Below are 17,606 nucleotides of genomic sequence, written 5' to 3' on the forward strand. Positions count from 1 at the left end.
ATTCTCTCTTCAGAGGGTGAGCCAGCCCCTTCCAGACCACCCCTCACAGGCTCACAGAAGTGGCATCAACACTGGTAACCATGACCCACATTCAAAAGTTAAAAAGCTCTCAGTCTGGCACTTGGGGCCACAAATTCTCAAGTTTCTTTAACACAGGTGCGTCGATTCACTCCTGTATCTTTGCCTAATTTGGCAAACATCCCAGAAACAAAGATACTGGATGTTTGTGCAAGATTCAAAGGGGGGTAACACAAGGCAACAAGTCTCCCCCAGCTCGCAGTTCTGCACTGTGGTCTGCAGGAAAGAGAGAGCCTGAAGGAGCAGCTTTCTGACTGGGTATTTCTCTCCCGGAAAGCCCCCGGCCCCTCTGAACTGCCTCCCAAGCCCCCAGGATCACCCTGCTTCACATACAACGTCTGCAGAAAGGGGGACGTGCGTCAGGGCCGCTCAGCCCCAGGCCATCTCTTCTCAGAGCAGCAGCTGGGTGTGGAAATGTCACCCCGGCCCCATTCTCAGCCCACATGGCACAGGAATGACCACGCTCTCAGGGCGGCCGCGTGGCCCAGGTCTACATCCTTCATTTATTCACTCATTCATTCAGTCGCCAAATGCTGACCTACTATGTGCCAGGTACTGTTTCAGGCACCGGAGATAAAAGACCAATGATGACAGACAAGAAGCCCCACGTCTGTGGAACTTTCAGGAGAATTCCAATCAACAAATCCAAGTAAATACATGGTATGTCAGACATGGCAGGTGCACTAGGAGGCAACATCACAGGAGGGGGAGCAGCGTGGGGCTGTGATCTGAAACAGTGTAAGAGGGGGCCTCCCTGAGGAGGCGACGAGAGCGAAGGCGTGGAGGAGGCGAGGGAGGGCGCCCTGCGGATGCCTAGAAGAGTGCTCAGGGCAGAGGGAACTGCAAGTGCTAGGGCCGTGAGGCAGGTGTTTGCCTGCTGGGTTCCAGCGTGTCTGGAGCAGAGTGAGTCGAGGGGAGCGGGGAGGGAGGGATGAGGACCAAGAGTGAACAGTGGAGGAGGCATCAGATCACGTTTCATCTAGAAGGTTTGTTAGAAAAACCCTGGCTTTTCCTGAGGTATCTTAGAGGTTTTTTTTGTTTTTAATATTTATTTATTTGGCTGCACTGGGTCTTGCTTGTGGCATGTGGGGTCTTTGTTGCAGTATGTGGGATCTTTTTTGTTTAAGTTGCAGCATGCAGAATCTTTAGTTGCAGCATGTGGGAGCTTTTAGTTGCAGCAGGTGGGATCTAGTTCCCTGACCAGGAATTGAACCTGGACCCCCTGCATCAGGAGTACAGAGTTTTAGCCACTGGACCACCAGGGAAGTCTCTGCCTTGGAGGGTTTTGAGCAACAGGGTGATGTGATAGGATTTCCATGTTAAAGGCTCCCTTCTCCTGCTATGGGTGGAGCAGACCTAGGGTGTGAGGGTGGGAGCAGGGAGACCAGTCGCTGCAGTAATCCAGGAAAGAGATGCTGAAGGCCTGGGGTGGAGGTGGTGGGGAGTCCCCAGGTTCTGGGTATGTTCTGAGGGTAGAGCCGGCGGGAGCTGCGGGTGGATCACATGTGGGGCATGGGAGACAGAGAAGAGTCCAGGGTGATCTGGGTTTGTCCTGAGCCACTGGAGGGAGAGAGCTGCTGTTTATGGGTCCAGAAGGCCTTGGGAAAAAGCGGTTGGGGTTGGGGGGAAAGCCCAGGCAGCTGGCTTAGACCTGAGCCAGGGGGTGCTGCCAATGGGGTTCTAGAGTCTGCACTTTGGGGGAGAAGCATGGACTCTCCACAGAGATGGGGTCTGAACCCAGAGCTCTCACCAGATGGGCGAGGAGCAGGTGAGTGCTCAGGTGGGACAGGCCAGGGTTCTCACTTGCCCAGGGCTGGAGCATCACCAGGCACATGGGGCCTACACTGATCTCCCCACCCCTGCCCCAGCATGAACTGGAAACACACCTTGGTCCTCAAAGGTATTGGTTATGGGGCTTAAGACATATGGTCATTTTGGTCGGAGTGTACCTTACATCTGTAGTTCGGTGTTTAAAGCACCTGAGGATTGGGACTTCCCTGGTGGTCCACTGGCTAAGGCACTGCACTCCCAATGCAGGGGGCCCAGGTTCGATCCCTGGTCAGGGAACTAGATTCCACAAGCTGCAACTAAGAGTTCGCATGCCACAAAAGATCCCACACACTGCAAATAAGATCTGTGAGTGCGTCTACTCAGTCTCTCAGCTGTATCTGACTCTTTTCAACTCTTTTCAGTCCCTGGTGGGACTGCAGCCCACCAGGCTCCTTGGTTCATGGGATTTCCCAGGCAAGAAGACCAGAGTGGATTGCCATTTCCTCCTCCAGGGGATCTTCCTGACCCAGGGCTCGAACCTGTGTCTCCTGCATCTTAACCTGCTGAGCCATCAGGGAAGGCCTTCTAGGAATTAGGATAGTAATATATTTGGAGGCCAAAATTCAGCCTAGCACGTGTGTACACACACACCCCAGCTGTATGTTATCCACTTTGTCCACGACTTCCTCTTCTCTATGCTTATGGAAAGGCAAGTTCAACATCTACCATGAATGACCCTCCCTCGAGTTTTCCAAGAACATACCCTCTCCACAAAAGCAGACTTCAGACTGCCTTCAGAACTCCCCCAGGAATTCTGGTTTCATCAGACCCCCAGTGCTTCGCACGTTCCCCTATGCATTTGTTAATTTTTCGTTTTTAAAAATAGAACTTGAATGTCATGCAATACACAGTCACTGAGAAAAATCAGAAGAACAGAAGAGCAAAAAGAAGTTAAAAATTCACATATGATCCCAGAAACCACTGTTAACATTTTTGCTTATCTCCTTTCACTTTCAGTGCTAATCTGTACATTTAAAAACAAAAAACACTGTTCTGAACATCTTTTGGACTCTGGAGCCAGATCTCCTGGTTGAAATTTCAGCCAGTTACTTGCCATCTGTGTGACCTTAAGCAAGTTACTTAACTTCTCTGGGCTTTGGTTTCCTCATCTGTCTAAAAGGAGGAAATAATAGCACATATTTCATAGGGTGGTTATGATGATGAGTTAACTTATAGAAAGTGCTTTGGACTGTGCCTGGCACACGACAAATGCCATAGAAGTGTGAGCTGTCATCACGTTATTATATGTCTATCAGGAGACATCTGTTCAGGTGGGTAAGTGACTTTCGGCAGCCCAATTTGCAGCTGCCTGAGGTTCCCTGGTATGAATGTACTCCAGTTTATTTAACCTCCCCTACTGTTAGGCATTTATGTTGTTTCCAGCTGGTTTTTTTTTTTTTTCCTTTCTATAAACAACTACGGGATAACATCCTTGAACAAACACCTCTGAACACATCTTTATTTGTTCCTAAAAACTCAACTGCTGAGTCACAGACCACACATATTTTTGAGCTTTCGATACATTATTGCCATCCTGCCCTTCATAAAGTTGCACCAGTGGAACAGCTTGCCCATCTCCCTACACCCCATGTAAGGATCTGCTCCCCTCCCCACCTCGTCCAGCAGCCCACGTGTCCCTTCACACCTGACTCCAGCACCTGGGTGAAGCAGTGAAGTTTACTAAAATGGACGGGCTGGCAATGAGGATTCAGGGTCCTGGGGGTTGGGGGAGCGGTAAATCTATGCCTCAGTTTTCCCCACATATATTTGCCCATATACCTGCCCACAATAACACTATTTAAATACACATTCCACGCGCTAAAATGATACCAAAATTCCAGACTGAACTGGCAAAAGTTTGGCTTTCTAATCACACATCAAGCATATTTTGAAAGTTTCCAGCGTCTAATACTGAGGCTCCCAAGGGACCATTTTTCAGAGCCTTAAATCTGCCATTTTAGAGCTCTGACTCCGAACCCTCCTAGAGACAGACTGCTGGAGAACAAATGCACAAAAACCATCACCTTCCTGCTTGCAAATAGACAAATGTCCCACTTTTCCCATCTCACTAAGGAATAAAAAAAGGCACGGAGAGTCTGTCCTCTGAAGCCCGCAGAGAGCTTGTGCGTGGGCAGGACGGAGTCCTGAGTCCTTCTTACCACACTAACGAGGGAGGGCCTTTGCTCCCATTTTATTGATAAAGAGACGGAGGATCAGAGAAATTAAGAATATGCTCAGGAGCCGGAGGATCAGAGAAATTAAGAATATGCTCAGGAGCCGAGAGCAGAGAGGACACTCTGAAATTCACACCCTCTGATTCTCGAATCCCTGCTCTTCCTGTGCGGGAGGACCCTGGAAGGGCGTCTGGAAACTAAGTGCTGGCCGCCTAAGCATTGCTCATGGGTGAAGGACCACCCCCTCTTCTCGCTGAAACAAAGAGAGGCTCGGGCTGCCCATAACAATTCATGGGCATCCTTCCAGCCCCAGAAGTGAGGGGGGCCTAGCTTTCCCTACCTTGTGTCAGAGCTGCGGACATCAGACCAGCAGGACTGAACCCTAAAAAATTATGTCTCCCCTTCCCATGTGACGGGGAACTAAGGCTGAAGCAGTGTCCCCCAGAGGCACATCTCAGGAGGCCTGGATTGTGTGGAGAGCCCAGAGGAAGAAAGGAGCTGGAAATTCCCTGAAGAAGGAATCCGGTGACAGGAGCACAGAGGGAAGGGGAGGAGACCCCAGCTTAGGGACAACAGCCCCACCTCTGCCATTCGCGGCCCGCCTGCCAGACGCTGCTCTCAAGGTTTTGCACACAGTCTCACAACTGTGTGGGCGGTACCACGACAAGCCCATTTCACAGATGAGGAAAGTGAAGGGAAGAGCAGCTGTGAGACTGGCCCGGAGGAGCCAGGCAGTTAGAAACGCATAGGATGGCTCAGGCCTCAGGTCTGAAACAAAGCACCACCTCAGCCATATGACATGAGGCAGAGACTGGCCTCATTGGTAAAATGATCATGATAATAAAATGGGAGAATGTGAAAACTATAAACAGTTAAATAAACATGAGTTGAACAAAGAGGTTCAGTGAAATAATTTCCTAATGCTGATGTGCAGGCAGGGAGTTGGAGACCTCTATGAAATTATCCTGGAGATGCTGCTGAGCCTGGCTCAGTCAACAATTATTGAGCGCTTGCTGTATGTCACCACAAGAAACCAGCCACCACCTGTGACCTGCTCATCAGCCAGTGGAGCAGATGAGTCAAAATCTCAGAGATGCATATAACAGGTATAAAGTGGGTGAAGATAGATCCAGACTTCCTAGTGGCCAATCAGCCAGCGCAGGTGGATTCTCCATCACAGGGACAGCTAAGACCAAGGAACCTGAAGGGAGAGGAAGCCCACGAGGTGCCCACCAGGAGCCAGGCCCCAGCCAGGCATGTCACCTGTGCTATTTCAGCAAGCTTCACCCCAGCTTACAGAGGGCGGGGTCAACAGTTTCACCTCTAAGATGAGAAAACCAGAGTCAGAGAGGTCAAGCAACCTATCTGAGATCACGCAGGCGGCCAGCAGTGGGGCTGGGATCTGAACCCAGATCGGCGGGACCAGGAAGAGGATGGGAGGGAGTTGGAGAAAGAGGGAAGGCTGGAAAAACCACCGGAGTGGGGGATGCCCTGTCTCCCAGGGCCTGGTGAGAAAAAATGTCAGTGGGAGCCCAGGACTGAAGACAGTGACCGAGGGAGCCCTGTTCCAGCCTGGCCAGGGGCACAGAGTCTTCAAGAACTGGGCAAATCTGTCTGATGAGGGAGGAGGGGCCCTGACCCATGTAGTCAGAGGATGAGGGTACACTGTATTGGGACCCCACAGCCTGGACCCCTGCCAGAGCCCCCACGCATGTATCCCAACATTCCTCCTCCAGGCCCTTCTGGGGCTAGAAAAGGAGAAGGATCCAGGAGTTCTGTCCTGCGTGGGGAGCTCTAAAAACCCACCCATGGGGTGGTGAAAACTTTCCCCCCGGGGGATCAACAAGTCGAGCCACCTGTGCAATGCCCTCTGAAGTCACGAAGACTGGCCTGCCTCAGGTGAGTCCTACAAAGAAAACAGGCAGGGAGCTGGCAGGGGTGCCGTTGGCTGACTGGGCTCAGATCTTGCTTTTCTGAGTGCTTGGTCAGTGCTCCCAGGGCTCCAGGAGCAGCGCCCATCTCCTCTTCTCTACAAGCCTGGCCTGAGCCAAGGAGCACTCACTGTTACTTGAACCCCTACCCACAACTCCGGGCTTTACCTAACCCCTCCCCGCACTCCATCCCACACACTCCAGCCCTCCAGCCTTTGCTTAGTTCAAGCCTCTCTCATATCCCAAGCCCTCTGCATAGGCTGGTCCCTCCATTCCTCAGCCTGGAGCACTGCCTCCCTCTCCATTAATAGAAAATCTGTCTTTTAGGGTGCAGTTCAAATGCTGCCACCTGCTCAAACCTCTCCTCTCCCCTCCTGTCTCCCACCTCGGGCTCCACCCTGCTTCCTGAGTGTGTCCCCACACTGGGCCCCCTTCCCTGTCCTGTTCTCTGTTCTGTACCCATGCACCAGGTGGCAAGGCCCTCCAGGCGAGGGACTGAACCTCCCAGGTGCCAGAGGACATTTTCTGGAACCCACGTGTCCTTCCAGGACACACCGACTGAGCACCCCTGAGCCCGTAACCTGGGGGCATCTGGACCTCCCTGCTGTTCCCCGTTCCCAGCCCCCATCCTCCAGTCTAGGTCTCTCTGCACCTCTCCCCTGGGGAGACCACGGGAGCCACCAGGAGGGTTAGCCCTTCGGTCTGGGAGAGTGTCTCCACCCTTCAGACCCCTTGCCCCATCCATCTCCTTCTTCCTCTCCAGGGCCGACCCAGTGTCCTCTTTTGTTTCCAGCCACTGCGCCCGGGATGTGGTTTCCAGCAGAGTGGCTGGCCCAAGGCTGAAGTTTCCTGGTCATCAGGGTCCAATCTGGCTCCCCCCTCTCCTGGTCACTGGCCCCTACTTCCAGCGAGTGACTTCTCCCAGGGAGGGCTGCTCAGGTTGTCGCAGGATGCCGGAAATCCGAGCCCCCTCCCCCGCCCGCCCCGAGGTCTACTGGAGCCCAGGGAGCGCCTTTCCTGGGGGGAGCCGAGCGACCCTGAGAGAAGGACAGGGGCTCCAAGCTCCCTCTCTTCTTTTGAAGACCTGACTAGAGCTTGACTCCAGCGGGCCGCTCCCCCGACCACGTCCCGGCAGCAAGCGCTCTACCCACCCCGACGCCGGGCCGCGGAGACTCGGAGAGCAAAGCCGGGCAGGGCACCGCCCCAAGTCGTCTCCGGGCCCGGCTCCGCACAGGAACCCGCAGCGCACAAGGTGGGAATTAGCTGGCGTCCGCACCCCCTCCTCCTGCGCCAGCCCGAGACACCCCAAAGCCCTGGCCGCCGCCACCGTGCCCGGCTCCTGCTCCAACTCGGAAAGTAGCGGGCGGCGAGGCCGCGCCGAGGGGCGGCGGCCGGGAAGGGCCGGCGGTACCTGTCAGCAGCTCTATCTTGTGTCCCAGCACCTTCATCTCGGCGTCCGGAGCTGCCCGCCTCGCGGCTGCGGCGTCGGGGGAGTGCGCTCGGCGGAGCCGGGGACAGAAGCGCGGGAGGCGAGGAGGGAAGAGGCAGGAGAGCGAGGAGCGGAGCAGGAGGAGCCGCCGGGAGCGCTTTCTCGCCGCCCCCCACGCCGCGCTCCCCCCCCCCCCAAACCGGTTTAAAAAAATCCACCAATTGCACGACCGCGCACCCCTAAAAGGCGCCCGCCGCCACCTGGTCCGGGTGAACTCCGGGAGGCGGAGAGGGAGCGCGGGGTGGGCGCGGGTGATACTCCGGGAGGCGGCGGGAGGGTGCCCCTCTGCCCGCCGCGCGTACGAAAAGGCCCTGCCGCCCCCGATGTTGCGATCGGGGAGGCGCGGGGGGGGGGCGCGGTGCTGCGGGGCCCTGGCCCTGGTGGGGGGGGGGGGGTGGTGGTCCCCGCGTCGGGCCGGGAAGGCGAAGAGGAAGAGCCCTGGCGGGGTGGAGTGGGGTGGGGAGGAGATGCCGCCCTCCTAGGCGAAGTGTGGCCCGGCGACAAGGCGGCCGGCTCGCGGGTCGGGGTCGCGCGCGGGGGCTGCACCGAGGCAGCGGGACCAGCCGCGGCCGCAGTGGCCGGGGGGTGGCAGGAGATGGGCCTCGGGGCGCTGCCGACTCACCTAGAGAGACGCGAGCAAGACAGACGCGCAGGCGGGGAGCCAGGCCTCCGCGTCGCCGCCGCCAACGCGCGGGTGCAGGTGCGGGCAACCCGGGGCCCCTCCGCAGAGCCACCGCTGCTGGGGGCGGGGGCCGGGCCGGGGGTGGCGCGCCGCGGGGGGCGTGCCCACGAGGGCGCCCGGAGCGTCGGCGCCTGTCCCGGTGCTGCTCCGGGCCTGGGGGCTGGACCGGGGAGGCGGTTCCTGGGCGCGCGGCTTCCGCCTCCCTCGGCGACCTAGACGCCGCGACACCCGAACCCAGCGGAGAGCCCGGCTTGCTCGGCCTGGTCCTCACCTCCTGCAGGCGGCGGGAGGAAGGGTCTCCGCTGCTCCGAGTTCGCCGGGCGCGGTGGGAGGCCCCGCCCGCCCCGCCCGTCCCCTGGTCGCCGCGCCGCGTCGAGCTCCCGACGGAGGGAGCGGTCTCTGCCCCAGTCTTTGTTTAGCTTACCCGGGAGCCCGGGGGAGACAGCACCCCCCCCTCCCCCGCCCCCGTCGCTGGCTGGGAACCGCTGGGGGACAGTCTTGGGGGGTCTGGAAGAGCCAGGTGCTCAGCGGGGCTTTGGGTCGTCGCCCCTGTTTGCAGAGCCTGAGGGTTTCCTTGGGGAAACTCATGCGGGAGTGACTCCAGGCGCAGGTGTTTGGGGCCCTCAGGCTCCCCCTCCCCACCCCCAGAGCTTCCTCCCCACCCCCCTAACAGAATGTGGCCAAGTCCCTGCTGTCCACCATTCACCCTCCATCATCTGAGCCAGCAGGAACCTGGGGACCCCTTTGGTCCTCATTCTCCCTCTGGTCAGGCCCAGTGACCTTGCTCTCACCTGTTACCCCAAGAGAGGGAGCACCAGTGTCCCCGGATGGAATCCTACTGTAGGGAGAATGGGAATGGGATGACCTGAGAAACTTTACTTGGGAGAGACAGTTCAAGTGGAGGGCTCCTGGAGACCAGGGTTCTACTCAGGTTCTGCTGCTGATTTTGGGCGCGGCTCTGCCCCTGCTAATTCCAGCCTTTCTGGGGCACAGTGACTGTGTGGGACCAGGTCATCTGGGCAGTCTGGGATGTTTCAAGCTGAAAGGTCAATGTGATTCTTCAAGGTCTCTTCCCCTTCACTGGATCTTTATCTGGACTGGTTTGTAGTCCCAGGTTTCCCTCAACTCTAGGCTTCGGAGGAAGCTACTATGATCTTGAGTTAACCCACTCACCAGTGTTTAGGAAGCTGGTAAGACTTGGTGGCCCCAGATGGGGTGCATATTCCTGCTTGGGTGCAGTATATAGACTGCAAGCTTGGGTTCTCCTTACAACTCTGGGGCTCACCTTGGGGAAATCCTTGCCTCTCAGTTTCCTCCTTTGCAAAGGGGATGCTGAGGGGAGGTGGTGACAGAGTAAACCTCTACATCCAAAACACCCAGGAAGCTGGTTCTATAGATACAAGTCTGGAGTTGGTCCTTAAGAGCACAGGCTGGTTCTACGATTTCCTGGCTGTGTGACTTATCCTTTCTGAGGCTTCATGTCCTACTCTGTGAAACTGGGATGATGCTGACCTCAGAGGGTGCCTAAGAATTCAGTGATGGCATAGAATGCTTTAGTATAGTGCCAGAAACACGGTTGAAACACTCAGTAAATAGTCCCTATGATTACTGATGATAAAACTGTAATTATTGTATTAGAGATTCTTTCAGGCTTTTCTGAATTCTACCCTTTCCAATAATTTCAGAGCTAGTCACTGAACAAAACTGATTGCTGATGTTCCAGTAACATAATTCACAAAGCCTAGCCTGTTCTAAATTCCCTGGAGGATAACAGGCCCTGGGAGGATGTAAAAGGCTGCCTGATAACAGCTTTGACAGTGTGACTCAACTGTCTCTGTGCAGAATGGCGTCTGCCAGGGACTTGAAGTAATGTGGACAACCCACCCGGCTCAGAATGCATGAACCCCAAGTGGGCATTCAAGGGGTCAGGTCCTAGACGTCCAAGAGGATATGAAGTCCTAAGAAAATGTAGCGACTCAATAGATGATGAAGCAATGTGATTGTAATAGGCCGCCGGGGCCTATTGCATCAAGGAAAGGTGCTTCGGGTATAGGCAGGGAAGGGGGCTCTGAGCCCTTCTGGAGGAGTCAGTCACACTGGGCAGAGGAGTCCCAGCTGAGTCAGTAGATGGACAAGGTCTCCATTCCTTTTTCTCCAGGGCTCTTCGTGGCATGATGTTGGAAGCAGGCTAGGTGGCAGGGTTATATATGTGTGTGTGTGTATATATATATATATATATATATATATATATATATATTTAATTTTTATTTACTTATTGACTGTGCTGGGTCTCCACTGCTGCACATGGGTTTTCTCTAGTTTTGGCGAGTGGGACCTACTCTGTCATTGCGGTGTGCGAGCTTCTTACTGCGGTGGCTTCTCTTGTTGCAAAGCACAGGCTCTGGAGAGTGGGCTCAGCAGTTGTGGCACCTGGGCTTTGCTGCTCCACAGCATGTGGGATTGTCCCAGACCAGGGATGGAACCCGCGTCCCCTGCACGGCAAGGCAGATTCTTAACCACTGGATCACCAGGAAAGCCCCTGGCAGGGTTTTTAACAGAGGAAAGCAGGGCATGGCAGATGGCCAGGGTGCTGGCTGGGACAGGGGGCTTCTAAGACATGTCCCTCAAGCCTCAGTCCTCATTACAAGAAAAAGGCTGCAAAAGTTGCTGCCCTCTCGGGACTTCCCTTTTTCCCATGTGTAAACCAGGGAAGAGCCTGCCTGTACCTCAGCTACAGACAAGATCGGGCCTATCTGAAGATCTCTCTGGGCCTTCATTTCCCGATCTGGAAACTCAGGCTAAGATATCAGTCTGGGTGGTTGCAGGAACTAGAAACCTACTCTGTCTGGTTTAAGCAAAACAGAGCTATGTTAGAAGGATGGAGAGCAGCCCTGGGGATCTCAGGATGCAGGCCCAATCCTGAAGCATCGGTGCCATCCCCCCACAAATGCTACCGCAGCACCGTCTCTGAGCAGGGATGTGGGATACTAGCGTCAGGACCATGGCCGCCTCTAAAGCCAGAGGTGCTGTGGCCGCTTTGTCACCAGGATGAATTGTCTGTATGGTCTTGGCTTGCTCATGTTACCAGATTCTAATTCACAGACAAGAATGGGATGACTGACTGGAGGTGCCTGGACCACGTACTCAGTCAAAGCTGCAAGGGAGGCTGGGAAAAGGTATTTTCAGTTCCTCTACTGGGAGATGGACCCTGCCTCATAGGAAGGGCATGTCAGATGCTGGTGGCCAAGAGAGTGACCAGTGCCCACTTCAGATAATGATGGACTCATTGTGAAACTGCTATGAGATGACACACACAGGCACTCAGCTCCGAGCCTGGCATAGAGGGAACACATTATCCTAGGTAGCTGAGAGTCATATCACACTGCCAATCTACAGTGTCAAACAAGGCTGCTCCTACATCCTTCAGTCTTTGATTATTCAGCAGGTGAAAGACACAAGGACCTTGAGGACAGTATGGCTCGCTGCCCTTCCAGATGCAGAGGCAGCTCTGGCCCTGCTGCCAGGAGGACAGGTGACTGTGTTTTTCCACTGTGGTGATGAATTGGGCTGAGTCACATCCCTCTCCAGTCCCCTCGTGACCATGACTGGGAGCAAGTGAAAAGAACCAGCAGGTGGAGTCAGGGGTGCAGAGGAGCCTGGGCCCATGGAAGCTTCCTCTCTTAGCAAGGGGAGGGGGAGCAGAAATGGTCCCCCCCATACACACAACTAACCTTCTCCACTCACTCATTATGAGTCAGATGGCCTCAGGGAGAGAAAAGAGGATCCTTTCTCTTCTTTTACAGGCTTGGCTGAGTGCCTCTTTGGTGCCAAGATCTGTGCTGAGTGTACCAGAGAAACCAGAGCGGACCAGGCACTGACCTTGCCTTTCAGGTTTGTGCACCAATGGAGGAGACCAGCTCAGAGCCCCATGATCTGGGTTCTGAGCAGACTCTGCTGACATGTGCAGTTGAGGTTCCTGTGAGGTCCAGTGGGGGTCTGGAGGGGTCAGCAAGGGCTTCATGGAGGAAGAGGCATCTGAGCCTGCAGAGAGGCAGAAGGTCAGAGGATAGAGATAGAAGAGGGAGTGATTGGGAGAGATCCTCCCTGAATCCATCCATCCACCCATCCATCCACCCTACACTGGGTCAGCCAGGCCCCGTGATAAGCTTAGGGAGGCACAGAGCTGAGCGTGCTGCAGCCTTGCCCTCTATCAGGAGCTCCTGGATTGACGTGGAAAAAGCTGGGTGTGCATGAGCAGAAGATAAGGAAGCTGGAATGAGCAAGTGGACAGCAGCGGGTGCCTGCTCTCAGGCATTCTGGAATGTCACCAGCCACCAGATTATCTGCTCCTTGCTCCTGGGCCACACTGGACCACTCACTGGCTATGTTGCCACCTCCTTTCTCCCATAACATGTAAAGACCACCACCCACCCCCCCGCAGGCAGGATCCAACCTTTGCTCTCCAGGAAACTCCAGACACCCTACTCTGTCCTCCCCCATCCCAGAGGAGAGCAGAGCACCCCCCAGTTTCCTTTGAGAGTGCTCTCCATCTCCCCTGGAAGCTTTTCCAGACACATGCAGCCCCAGTATATGCCGAGTCCAGGAAAGGGGTGATCTGATAATATATCTTTAAAATTTCAAAAGTCATCTATGCTCAAAGCAGAACACTCAGTGCAGAGGAAAAAAATTAGAATCACTCATAATTCCATTGCCTAAAGATAACCAGCGTTCACATGTTAACACTGGGGAGGGGTGGGGAGGGGTACGTCCTTTAGCGCTTTGTGTTTTTTCCCCAAGGAATCATACTGCATATATTTTTGCCACTCTGTTTTTTTTCACTTGCCAGTATATCATGAACATTGACCCTGAGAAAATTACTCTTCTGCAATGCAATTATAACAGCTACACTGTCTTTATTGTGTGAAGTGAAGTGAAATTTGCTCAGTCGTGTCTGACTCTTTGTGACCCCATGGGTGATACAGTCCATGGAATTCTCCAGTCCAGAATATTGGAGTGGGTAGCCTTTCCCTTCTCCAGGGGATCTTCCCAACCCAGGGATCAAACCCAGGTCTCCTGCATTGCATATGGATTCTTCACCACCTGAGCCAAAAGGGAAGCCCATTATTGTGTGGGTGCTGCATATTTTCTGTGCTAGTCCCATAGTGTTGGGCATGTAGGAATGTTTTCAATTTTTGTTAGAAACACTGTTGTTAGAAATTTATGCCGAGATGCTACTTTGCTCACATCTCTTGGATGACCTCCTAAGGCCACTCTGCAGCCTCCTTTTGCCTGGCTGCTTGACCTCTGCCCTCTCTGACCTCTGCCAAGGTCAGCCCATCTATATCCTTGACAGGAGACCTGTATTGTGGTGCCCCGATTGGCTTTGTACCTATGCAGGTTCATGCGGGGATCCTGGGGGGGGACATGAGTGATTATCCCACCTTCCCAATTATGCTAATTTCATTTTAAAGCCCAATTTTTTTTTGATCTTGTAAGGTGTTACCAATGGGGGAAACTGAGCTAAGGGCACACAAGACCCCTCTGTACTTTTTGTTTTTGCAACTTCCTGTAAATCTATCATTACTTCAAATAAAATTAAAAAAAAAACAAACACCATGGCTGATTCATGTCAATGTATGACAAAACCTACTGCAATGTTGTGAAGTAATTAGCCTCCAACTAACAAAAATAAATGAAAAACAAACAAACAAACAAAGTTCAGATAGTCCTGGAGGGATCTATTTGGCCCCAGTTTCAGGAACTAATGTTTTTAAGTCTACACTTTGTCACAAAGACCAGAAGTAAGAGTTCCCTGCTTTAGTTTCCCCTGAAGGGTAGGAAACATCCCAGGGAAAGACAGCTCTCCTGGTGGGTGGTGGCTGGCTCTCCAAGCCTTCCTGGATCCTACCTAACTCTGCTGCTGGCCTAGATCGTGAGCTTCAGGGGCCTGATCAACCCTGCTTGCAGTGGGAAGGGAGAACCAAGAAGGCAGGGAGGAGGCACAGCTTCCCCCACAGACCCCAGGGAGCTCCTGGGTAAACAGCAATTTGCAGAAAGCAGACAGAAAGCTAAAACTTGCTCTTTGGAGGACAGCTAAGCCGTTCTCCTTCCAAAGAGGACACACAAGTCTGGAGAAGCCTCTGTCCTGAAGTTTTGGAGAGAATGGCCCACTTTCTACAGGGTGATTGTCCCAACCCCACCCCAGACCGGAGCTAAAGCCTTGGGCTGAGCTGGGGTCCCACGCCCCATACCTGGGGTGGCCCCTAGGCTGAGCGGCCCCAGGCACTCTGCCCTGCTGGGGGCCACAATGTTCCCACAGTGTCCTCGGCACCATGATAACAGGGTTGGGAGGAGTCAGAGGTTCTAACCAAGTTTCCAGAAAATAGAAACTGAGGAACTGACACAGGATGCTGTGTGGAGGGTTCCCAAGACCACCCTCGAGCTTGAAGGACTCTCAGAACTCAAAAACATCACTTCCCTCATGGTTACCATTTACTGCAGTGAAAGGACTCGGGTCAAATCCGTAAAGAGAGAGAGGTGCATGAGCAGAGTCTGGGAGACTCCAGGCACAAGCTTCCAGGTGTCCTTCCCAGAGGAGTCACACACAAGCACGGTCAATGCTTCCAGCACTGGTATGTGACATCACAAGTGGCCTATCAACCAGAGGTGCTCACCTGAGCCCTGGGGCACAAGGTTTTAATTGTAAGTTGGTCACATCGGCACACAGCACCAAGTGACTGACCTAAGCTACTCTGTCTCCAGGACCCCAGAAGTGAAACTGACAGAGTGGCCCAGGGCCCCACAGGCTTTCCCCAGAGGTCACCCTGTGAGCATTCACATCTGATTAGACCCTGCAGTATGGCCCAAGGCCTCAGACACATAGGAACACTCCTGTCAGGCATCGAGATCACCAAGGGCCAGCTCTTTCTGGGGAAAGAACAGGATTTGAGCACCCAAGCCTGCTGAGTTAACCCCTTACAGCGTCAATGACAGTCACTCATTTTGCTACTTACATTCGCAAACTGTCATCTGTTTTCACTCTGATTTCATACAAGGAAGGAGGTTTAACTCCAAGAAGGTAGTCTGGACATCATGGTGTGATAGGGGCTAGCACTCCCCAAGAGAAGATAGGTGGAATCCACATGGTTAATTTTGAAGATGAGAGAAGGGCCAGGAGCCACGAGCATACATCAGGAATCTGATGTACACGCTATTCTTGTTCATCCAAACAGTTTTGTCCCCAGTCAAGGAACAGATGAACTGGGAAACTCCCTCTGGCTCCCATGTGAGCGCGGGTCAGATGTCCCTGCTCTTGGAAAAGAACAGGCTCTGCTGAGGGTGGGAGGGCTCAGTCTGGGACCCTCCCTGAAGTGTCCAAGCCAGTTTGTCCTTTCTTATCTGGAGCCTTGCCGCTGTCACAGCTTATCCTGGGAAAGAGAGGAGCCCATTCTTTCTAACAGTCCCTGCCCTGGCCCTTAGCCCAGTCTCCAGGCACCCCTAGGTCAACTCTAGGGTAGACCAGATCTTCTTCCAAGGTCCCACTTCATCCCATTTCCTCACGGTCCAGCCTCCATGCGTGGAGCTAAGCCATCAAAGCCTAGGCTGTTGGCCTGAGCAGGCCTCGAGATGGGGAGTCAGACAGCCTCGGGTTTCACCCACTCCCTAGTGGCCCTGGGTAAAATCACAAATCTGCAGTTTCTTCCTGTCTCAAACAGGTCTGACAAATAGCAGTGAGGAGTCACGAGTTGCTGCCTGAAGAGCCCTCAGCCCAGGGCCTATTTGGGGCCTTTAGACTAGTGGCTCTTAGGACAATGAATTTTGTGGTTCCAGGCACAAGGTATAGGGGCGGATGAGATCCCTGTGATGAGAACAGTGGCTGCAGTGCCACATCCAGCCGCCTTGGAGCTGGGTGTTTAGAAGCCAGGGGTCCCTATGATTCCTGGGCTTTGGGAGTGGGAACACAGCTCTTGTACACAGCAGGAAGAGCTCTGATGGGCTGTTGGGGTATCATGAGGATGGAGAGGTGTGCTCACCCCAGGGCCCTTGCACATGCATTCTCTCTGCCCAGGGACGCCTTCCTTCCACTTCCTATATTTCCCTGGGCTAATCCTGCTCATCCCTGGGGGATGTCAATTTAGACTTCACCTGATTCCCTTCCTTTGTGCTCCCATCATATCACATTCTCAATAATAATACCACTAATCATCGTCTACCATTAGGAAGCCCTTACTATGTGCCAAGCATAGTGCTAAAGGCATTACCTACATACAGTATCTCATTTGACTCTCCCAGCATTTTGAGAGATAGATACATCTCTTGTTTTTCTGATTTTACAAATGAAGAAATGGGTTTGGAGGAGTGAACTCACTGGCTCCTCTGTATAATGGATGTCTGTGTGCCAGCCCATCTCTGCCTTGGACTGTGAGCTTCCCGAGGGCAGGGGTTGTGTCCTGATGGCAGTTGAACCTCAGCACCCAGCACTGGCCTACTTAGGATCGGCTCAGTAGGTGGGAGTCTCCAGCGGTATTTGTTGAATACATGATTGAGTGAGTGAATGCTTGCAAAGTACTGATGCAGTGCTTGGCACCCCATGGATGATCTGTAGTCAGCAGAAAAATGCCTTCCCTCAAATATATCCGTGTCCTCCTCCCTGGAGCCTGTGAATATGTTACATGACTGGTGGAGGGGAATGAAGGTTGCAGATGAAATGAAGTTGCTAATCTGCTGCTTTGATAGTAGAGAAATTATCCTGGATTATCTGGGGGGGACCCAAACATGGGACCTTAAAAGTGGGAGAGGGAGGCAGGAGGGAACCAGAGACACGGCAGCATGAGGACTTGGCTTGACCACATCGCTAGCTTTGAAGATGCAGGAAAGGGCCATGTGCCAAGGAAAGCAGATGGTTTCCAGAAACTGGAAAAAGCAAGGAAATGGGTTCTCCTCTAGAGCCTCCAATAGGAATGTGGCCCTGCCAACATCTTGCTTTTAGCCCAGGGAGACCCATTCCAAACTTCAGGCCTCCAAACCTGTAAGAAAATTGGTGTGATTTTTAAGCCACTAATGTGGTCATTTTTCACACCAGCAATAAAAACTAGTACGGTGCCCAGTGCCTGACACCGAGGATCACACTTAGTGGTCACTTATTAAATGACTTGAGTTCAATTGGATTATTACTGTATGTACTTCACTATCAGGAAATATAGACAAGAAAAAAGCATTTTTGTATATTTTGGATATATTGCATCAGAGGCCTACTGGAAAAGATCGTGATGCTGGGAAAGATCAAGGGCAGGAGAAGGTGGTGGCAGAGGATGAAATGGTTGGATGGCATCACCGACTCAATGTATGTAAGTTTGAGCAAACTCCAGGAGATGGTGAAGGACAGGGAAGCTGCAGTCCATGGGGTTGCAAAGAGTTGGACA

General features: G+C 53.5%; 1 protein-coding gene and 2 non-coding genes across 6 annotated transcripts in view; 1 reads left to right on the forward strand and 2 right to left on the reverse strand.

The window, feature by feature from the left end:
• Window positions 1-8,345, reverse strand: part of NDRG4 (NDRG family member 4) — a 42,720-nt gene extending 34,375 nt beyond the window's left edge. The window contains exon 1 of one of the 4 annotated variants that reach the window (XM_070451221.1): window positions 8,125-8,345. Coding sequence is in view for 3 of the 4 variants with exons in the window: in XM_020890711.2 (XP_020746370.1) it covers window positions 7,425-7,461 (37 nt within the window). In the remaining variant the exon portion in view is untranslated. Of the gene's footprint in view, window positions 1-7,424; window positions 7,596-8,124 lie in introns of those variants that run through there. The other 3 variants (XM_020890711.2, XM_020890713.2, XM_070451220.1) reach the window with 3 other exon arrangements.
• On the reverse strand, window positions 1,271-1,343 carry TRNAR-CCU (transfer RNA arginine (anticodon CCU)). The gene has a single exon. It is a non-coding gene; the product is annotated as a tRNA-Arg (tRNA).
• Window positions 2,073-2,145, forward strand: TRNAG-CCC (transfer RNA glycine (anticodon CCC)). The gene has a single exon. It is a non-coding gene; the product is annotated as a tRNA-Gly (tRNA).
• Window positions 8,346-17,606: the final 9,261 nt, after the last annotated feature.

The sequence above is a fragment of the Odocoileus virginianus genome, chromosome 20 (assembly GCF_023699985.2).
Source record: "Odocoileus virginianus isolate 20LAN1187 ecotype Illinois chromosome 20, Ovbor_1.2, whole genome shotgun sequence".
NCBI lineage: Eukaryota > Metazoa > Chordata > Mammalia > Artiodactyla > Cervidae > Odocoileus > Odocoileus virginianus.